Source organism: Lactuca virosa, chromosome 8, assembly GCF_052849685.1.
Source record: "Lactuca virosa cultivar CGN04683 chromosome 8, Lactuca_virosa_CGN04683_v6, whole genome shotgun sequence".
In the NCBI taxonomy this organism is placed as follows: domain Eukaryota; kingdom Viridiplantae; phylum Streptophyta; class Magnoliopsida; order Asterales; family Asteraceae; genus Lactuca; species Lactuca virosa.
This window is the reverse complement of record NC_136433.1, coordinates 126,576,369-126,584,555: the sequence shown is the minus strand read 5'-3', so window position 1 is coordinate 126,584,555 and position 8,187 is coordinate 126,576,369. Positions and strand designations below refer to the sequence as shown.

At 39.7% G+C, this 8,187-nt stretch overlaps 1 protein-coding gene across 1 annotated transcript; it reads left to right on the top strand.

The window, feature by feature from the left end:
- Positions 1-7,423: 7,423 nt before the first annotated feature.
- On the top strand, positions 7,424-8,187 carry LOC145128384 (histone H4). The gene is made up of 2 exons (XM_079063188.1): positions 7,424-7,527; positions 7,694-8,187. The coding sequence occupies exon 2, from the start codon at positions 7,723-7,725 to the stop codon at positions 8,032-8,034; it is 312 nt and encodes a 103-aa protein (XP_078919314.1). The 5' UTR covers positions 7,424-7,527; positions 7,694-7,722; the 3' UTR covers positions 8,035-8,187.

The window sequence follows — 8,187 nt, the reverse complement described above, 5'->3', positions numbered from 1 at the left end:
TAGTTACTTTAAGAAAAATGTGAAAATGATGCTATTCCATGAAATTGCACTCTGCACCTTGCCAAGTCGTTAGTGGAGCGTGTATGGTTAACTGGCACACTAACTTGGGACTAACAAGGGTGGCAAAGGGTAGCTCGATGTTTATCATAGATCAATGGAGCGTGTGTGGTTAACTGGCACATTGATCAGGTGATAAATGACATCGAGAGTACCAAGCACATTTGCATGGTTATTCACACCTTGTTTGTGATCCTCAGTATCCCAGTCACAAACTTGAAGGGCATAATCGAGATTGAAACATGCCATTGAAAAGTTCAATGAATCTCAAAGGAATCTAGGAATTTCAATTAATTTAAAACTTAATATTCTTTTTCGTTTTTCATGGTGGAAATTGGTAAATCGTCATTTACCTACCTTCAAATATTTTGCAATTGGATTACGGCATCCCTCTTTCGAATTGTGAAATATTGTGTTGGGTCCTGTGACATCCCCATTTTTACGGCCAAAAAAGACCGATTTCGTTTATGCTTTTATAATAAAAATCAGAGTAATCTTTCAAATAAAAGTGATGCGGAATTTGTTCCCAAAATAAAATATGATAAAATTTATCAAAGCATTTCTTAAAGAAATGTATTTTCATTATATTACAAAACCTCAGGATGTCATGTTCCGATACAAACCAAAAGCATAAACAGTACGATACAGGCCTTACAACATTTATTTACATTTACTGGCCTATAATCTAAAATCCTTCGTCATCATCCAACTATGCTCTTGTTCCACTACATGTAACACAGAAAGTTGAGTGGGTTAGGCTTGGGAGCCTGGTGAGCACATAGGGTTTTCAACCCACAATAAATACATTTATTTATTTCATAAACCAACAATAAATTTATTAATTTCATTAACCAACAATAACCCTGCTTACCCTTTCCCGTTATCCTCACTTTACGTCCCTAAACACCTATCATAAGGGACCTAGCCTAAGGATTATCATCGGGATGGACAATACTGTTAAGGGGATTCCTAAGCCATATATGTCCATAAGGCAACCATGAGGGGGATAGAGTACACCGGTGAACACATCGTTCACAAACACCTACAGATTACGAGTCTGCTAGCGTTCCACTGGACTGTCTAGAAAGGTCCGTGGTCATCATCTATACTCCGCTAGATGACTGGAACATCAACAACTTCGAGGCCTCTCATCATTTTTATTGCATAACACATCAAATATTTACTTCAAAACACATTACAATAGTTGACCTAGACTATTACATCGTCTTTAATGCTTAGCCCAGAAAACGGGCGTTATAGGTCCCAGCCTTAATATTTCATTTGGGTGTCATATTAAGGATTCTTATCTAATCTAAACTTTGTCTCTTTTCCTTTTCAGATGTCTACTTCAAACAACAACACCTCTGGATCAAACGATTCTGGCTCTTTCTCCCTCATGAACTTATGTGGGAGGGTGATATTTGATGGATCCAATTTTAACGATTGGATTCACAACATTCGCATGGTCACCCACTACGAGGACAAAGAGTATGTTCTCAACAAAGAGCTAAAGGAGATCGGCCATAAAACTGCTACTCCCAAGCAAATCGCTGAATACAATGCTCGTGAGAAGGACGCGACAAAGGTGTCGTGCATCATGCTTGCAACAATGACTGCTGAACTCCAAAAGTCGTACGAGGACTACTATCCTTACGAGATGCACCGAGATTTTATGGAAAGGTACCATCAAACCGCTCGACAGGAGAGATACAAGATCATTGCATCCATGATCACAACAAATATGAAGGATGGAGAGTCTATCACGACCCACTTACAAAAGATGCAAAGGTTTATGGACCGCTTGCTGAAGTTGAATGTCAACTTCACGAAGAGTTGGCTATTGATATTATCCTACACTCTTTAACTCCTTGCTATGATCAGTTCTGAATGATGTATCATATGAACAAGGAGGAAGTCACTTTAAGCAAGCTTCAAGGCCTAATAAGAACTGTTGAGAGTAGTTTAAAAGGCAAGTCTGTTGCACCTACTCCTACCGTTGTTGCCCCTGTCTTGGCAATTGGACAAGGGAAATGAAAGAAGAGGAAGGCTCCTTCCAAGACCCATAAGGGAAAGTCCCACGATGGATCCTCTTCTAGTGGGACCAAAGGTGGTTCTGCTGCTCCTTCTTCAAATCCAAAGGAGGCAGAGTGCTTCCACTGTCACGATATAGGGCATTGGAAACGAAGCTGCCCTAAATATCTGCAGGATATTAAGGATGGGAAGATAAAGCCCACATTCGCAGGTATTTACACTATTCAATCTAACAACTCATCACATGCTATTTCTTGGATCCTTGATACATGATGTGGTTTTCACATTTGTTCTGATTTGCAGGGTCTAAAAAGAAGTAGGGATGTGGAGCACGGGAAGATGAACTTGATCATGGGGAATAGGAAAGCGTCGCATGTCACCAAGATTGGAATTTGTTCTTTTTTTGCTTAATAGTGGGTTAGGTTTAGATGTGAATGATTGTTGCTACTAGTCGGAAATTGAGAGAAACATTATTTCTTTTCATGGTTTGTACATAAAAGGTTTTAGATTTTCATTTAATAATGAAATTGGTTCCATAAATGCTTTCTATAATGGTATTTTTTATTTTGAAGCATTGCCTTGTAATGGAGTATATGAAGCTGTGAATGTTGTAGATAACTTAGGAAATAATGTGTTGCATATTGATTCGTCCAATGATTTGGACAAAGCAAGCTTGTGGCATTGTCGTATTGGACATGTTAACAAGAAACGCATAGCCCAACTCCAAATGGATGGAGTGTTGGAGTCATTTGACCTTAGGTCCGATTACACGTGCGAGTATTGTTTACTTGGAAATATGACTAAATCACCCATTCATTGGCACTTGTGAAAGGGGTGAGGGATTATTGGATCTCACACACACCGATGTGTGTGGGCCCGCCCTTTAGATCCTCCACAAGGGATGCAAACCGTTTCTATTAAGTTCCATGTCAGACAAATCAGAAATCGGGAAACAAATTGATGGACAAAGAGTATGACTATGTTCCATGTATTTTCCACATGATATCTTGAAGAACAGAGGACTACATGATCCCTTATCTAAAGGACGTGTCATTGACTAGATCAGAGTTCGACAGCGGATGTTGAGAGCTACGATTGCTAATCGGATCCTGAAGTTACATTGGTAGTTATAGTTACTAGACTTATCCAAGTGGGAGACTGTTGGATTAGGTGTCTAAGCCCATAATTATAATTGAGATGTACTTGACTCGATAGTAGCATGGTCATTTTGGGTTGCCTTTACACTGGTGACTAGACAAGATGACTGTTAAGGAGAGAGGCTGATTTATTATATGAATAATAAATTAGGGCATAAATATGATTTATTAATATATTATAAGAATAATATATTAATTATGAATCATATTATTAATTAGTATTTAATCAGAAATTAATTTGAAATTAACTTTTGGATTAAAGGAACTGATTAAAAGTACAGGGGTTGTTTTGTAATTATTTGATAGTTGAGGCTTTGGGCCATTGGATCACCCTTATTAGGGCTAGGCCGAAAATCCTAGAAGGATCTAGGAGTTTTCTTCCAAGGCCTAAGGCAAGGAGGTCCATGGACTTGCTTAGGCCTTAAGCTAAGGGGATTAGGGTTTCCACCCTGAAACCCTAGCTAGCCTCGAGTATAAATAGACCCCCTAGGCTCTAGATTTCGTCCACCCCTTGGAGAAACCCTAGAAGAGCCGGTTTTTGGAGCAAGCTACCCTTTCTTCTCTATCTTATATATTTATACTCTCACTCAAGTGTGTTTGTGAGCCATTAGAGATACTACACTTGTGGTACTTGTTCTCAAGAGCAAAGGGAATTCAAGAAACTAGTTGTTATTACTATATAGCAACAAATGTATGTATTCTAATCTTTTGTTTGTGTATTTCTAAATTTTAGATGCATGCTAGGGTTTTCTTTTGTGTTCATTTGTTGTATGTATAATAGTGAAAACACAGATCAAAATTAGGGTTGCATGCACACATATGATTGTTTGTATAAAACCCATCAGAGATACCGTTCACATTGAACGACCCTAAAAGAAAACACAAAATATAAGCAGGAAAATTAACATAAATAAAGAGATAAGGAGAATATACATACCCGTCACCACATCAGGTGTTGCACGAGCCTCCTCGGCTGTCAGCTGAAAAGCTCTGCTCCTCACAACAGACGCATCCGCCTTGCCCTGACGGCCATCCGTGATCCTTAAAGTCGTCGGAGCGGGTATTGCAACTGGTCTTGCCGTTGCTAGACTTGGAGAATCGACCTTTTTATGGCCTCTCTGATTACAATGGAAGCAAATCAGACTAGATCCATGGGTCGTAGCTATGTTATCCCAACTAAAGTGCCCAAACTTGCCGCACTTATAACAGCCTGAACCACCACCTCTGCAAGCTCTATCGTGTGTCTTTCCGCACTTGACACAGCTACCCCGACCCTGCTGACCTCTCGATCTCGAATCAAAAAACATTGGGCCTCTTGCCCAAACCCTTTGAACTCCGAACCTGATCCGACTCCCTCTTCCTATCCTTCTCCAAGTCAATCTCTCTCTGTGGCTCGCGCTATCATTTCATCGAGTGTCTTGCAACCAGATCGGCTCATAAACTGCCTAATATCGCTCCTCAACATCTTGTGGTATCTCGCCTTCATCATCTCCTCATTCGCCACATACTGCGGAACCAATAACGCCCTCTCACATAACATTTTAGTAATCTCTGCCGCCATCTCAGTAGTCTGGCGAAGGTCGTGGAACTCCCTCGCCAACTGTTAGACCTCAATCACAGGTGCAAACTCATCCCAAAACCTCGTTACAAAATCCTCCCAAGTCATCGACTCAACCGCCTCGCCTCCCAAAGTGTGTCCAACCTCCTCCCACCAGTCTTGAGCTTTGTCTTTCAGAAGACAAGATGCAAGTCTGACCTTTGCCTCCTTAGGACAAAGGCTAGATTGGAAGGCATTACCGACGTCTGCCAACCAACGCCTGCTCGCAATCGGGTCCTTCTTCCCGAATAACTCCGAAGCCCCACATTCCCGAAACCCTTGGAAAGTCAAAGAGCGGGCTCCCACCATCGCCACCATATAAGAACGAAAAGCGCCCAAGCGCTCATCCACAATCTCCACAATACCCTCGGTGATCATGCCAAATATCACAGGAGTCTCCTAAAGAATATTGCGGGTAATCTCTGCTAAAATGAACTCCCGCATCTGATCATCTATAAACCCGACTCCAAAGCTCGAACCTGAACCGTCACCGACACCAGAGCCTCTACCAAAACCTCCTCGAGTGACCACCATACTGAAAATGGACCACTCAAACCATTAGAACATATATATACATCAAAGAATCCCATACTCTACAAGCTTTCTGGTATCATCGTGACTTTCCTTGACTCGAGTACAAATCCTCTGCTTCTAGCAGTACATACTACCTTCCACATCTATCCGTAGATTCCTCAAGGATCGCCCCGAGTCCTCCAAGTCACTCCCTTATCGATCCAAAAAATCCTCAACAAGACAAGGCTCTCGGTACCGAATCACCTCCTAGGTTTTCATAGGGCTACCGCCTCACCAATCACCGCCATCAGTTGCATACGAAACTCCCTCTAACACCGTCTAACTAGCTCACACATACCATTACATATCACCGACACCAGATAATTCTTCGAATGAAAGGTCTCACACTATAACGGTTAGACTCAAACAAGAGCTGCACAATAGAGTTAATACATCACCTTCTAAAATTATATAGTCTCAATAATATGTAACTTAACATATTCACTTACTAGTTAGCCGATGTTAATGGGAACTCCTAAAAGCACAAAGCAAGCAACATTCGAGCATCGAGTAATCGGAATCAAGGCATAACCTAAACATGCCATCCTACCACTGACTGATCAGTACTAGCATGCAAGTCTACAAGCTCATACAGTATGCACATAAAGGCATCTCTCTTAGCATTCTATCATGCAACCCTGAGCAAATCTTTAACCCTAATCTAACATGTGATTCACAAATTCTCAATTCAAAGCACAACACAAAACATGTATGAGTAATTTGGGAAAACTTACTTGAGCTCGACCGTTTGCATGCACCACACCCCTTGTGCTATAATAAAAAAGATGAATAAAATTAGAAATTGCAAAAGATTTATGTTGAAAGTTGTAGTTCTCCCAAAGACGATTTCGTGGATGTAAAGTTTGTTAAAATGGAGTTTGTATGAAGAAGTTATGGACTTTCGAAGAGTATGTTGCTATTCGAGAAAATCAACAGAAACTACTAAAGAAACGGGGCGCCCTTTTAATAGGCGTGACACGCCCCACCGCCTTAACAAAAAGATATTTTTAAAGTTCATTTCGTCTTTTAGAGCTGAAAACAAACAAAAAGGAAAGGAGAACAGAGCAGTAGGCATGAAAAGAAGAAAGAAAACCTAGGGTTTGGAATAATTAAGCTAGCGGAAGGCTCGAAACGTGATATGAAGCTCGAATTCGTGATACCGGTATCGAGGGTAAGCGGGTAAGCTTATACGATGTTTAATTTGTGTATTTCATACGTATGTCGGGATGAAGACCCGTACACCATAAGGTCATATTATGCTAGAATCTTGAGGGTTAAACCCGAAGTGTTAATTAGTCGGAAAAAAACCATGTTTACACTTCGAATATAAGTTATAAACGTGTTTTGAATCCATCTTCATATTTTGGGTTAATTAGTTTCAACTTTCACATTTTCACTGAAACTACAGAAATGTTTTATGCCTTGTTTATAAAAAAATGGTTGTAGGATCATTGACTACATCCTCTAAATTCAAGAAGGTCCTGAGTGAAAGGTCTTAACCATTCAACCCAACAACGAAACACTATGAACTAATTATCCTTAGAATAGTGATATGATCATGTCCTCATTTTTGTTTCCGAAATTTCGTTTTATATTTTCATATAGATGAAAGAGTGATGGATTTTTTAGAGAGCTCGACAATAGATAAATACATGTGATTTTTATTTATCATTTTATTGATCATTATCTATTTTAAATACATGTGATTTTTATTTATCATTTTATTGATCATTATCTATTTTAAAAACAATTTATTTTTTTATATCTAATTTGTTTCAACTTTCAACGACAGATCAATACATAATATTTAATTTTGATTTATAATTTTTGAATCAACGTAATTAAACTAAAATCTTCAGCCCGCGTAAATTTCCCACACAAAACCACGCACCTTTTCAATTTACTTTACTCCATGAACACCGTTGCCAAGTCACCGATCCGCATGATATCCCACGAGGTGATCGTCGGTCATGATTCATCAACGGATAGAAATGCATCTAAGTAGCAGCCTCAGGTTTTAACTCCCCCGCTCACCCACTATATATACACAACCACCAATTGACACTCATCACAAGCTTCATCTACACTTCTTTCAGATTTGCAAAATTTCAGGTACTTTAGTTCGATTAAAAACTTTTGATAGAATCTACATCCAGTTTAAATTTATTTTCTTTGCATTTGATTTAATTTGAAGTTCGTACTATTATTTGATTATTTTGATTTCAATTTTTCCACCTTTGTGAAATTTCCAATTTTATTTAATCTTCAATTGTCATAGATTTCGGAGCAATTTGAAGAAGTTTGAAGATGTCAGGACGTGGAAAGGGAGGAAAGGGATTGGGAAAGGGAGGTGCGAAGCGTCATCGTAAGGTTCTGCGAGATAACATCCAGGGAATCACAAAACCGGCGATCCGCCGTCTTGCGAGAAGAGGAGGTGTGAAACGTATCAGCGGGTTGATCTACGAGGAAACTCGCGGAGTTTTGAAGATCTTTCTAGAAAATGTCATCAGAGATGCTGTTACCTACACCGAGCACGCACGCCGGAAAACTGTCACCGCCATGGATGTGGTGTACGCGCTCAAGAGACAAGGCCGAACTCTCTACGGATTCGGTGGTTAGGATTTTACTAGTGTTGTTATGTTAGGGATTTCTACTACTCGTTGAAATCAACTGTTAGTTTTGTTATGCTCTATCTTAAACCAAACCAGAAGTAATAGACTGTTTTCGTATTTTGACTTCGCCAAAATCAAAATCAAATTGGTTGCTTTTTAA

Bases quoted from the DNA above. Each gene is read 5' to 3' on its own strand.
- LOC145128384 (XM_079063188.1), top strand. From the start codon at position 7,723: ATGTCAGGACGTGGAAAGGGAGGAAAGGGATTGGGAAAGGGAGGTGCG.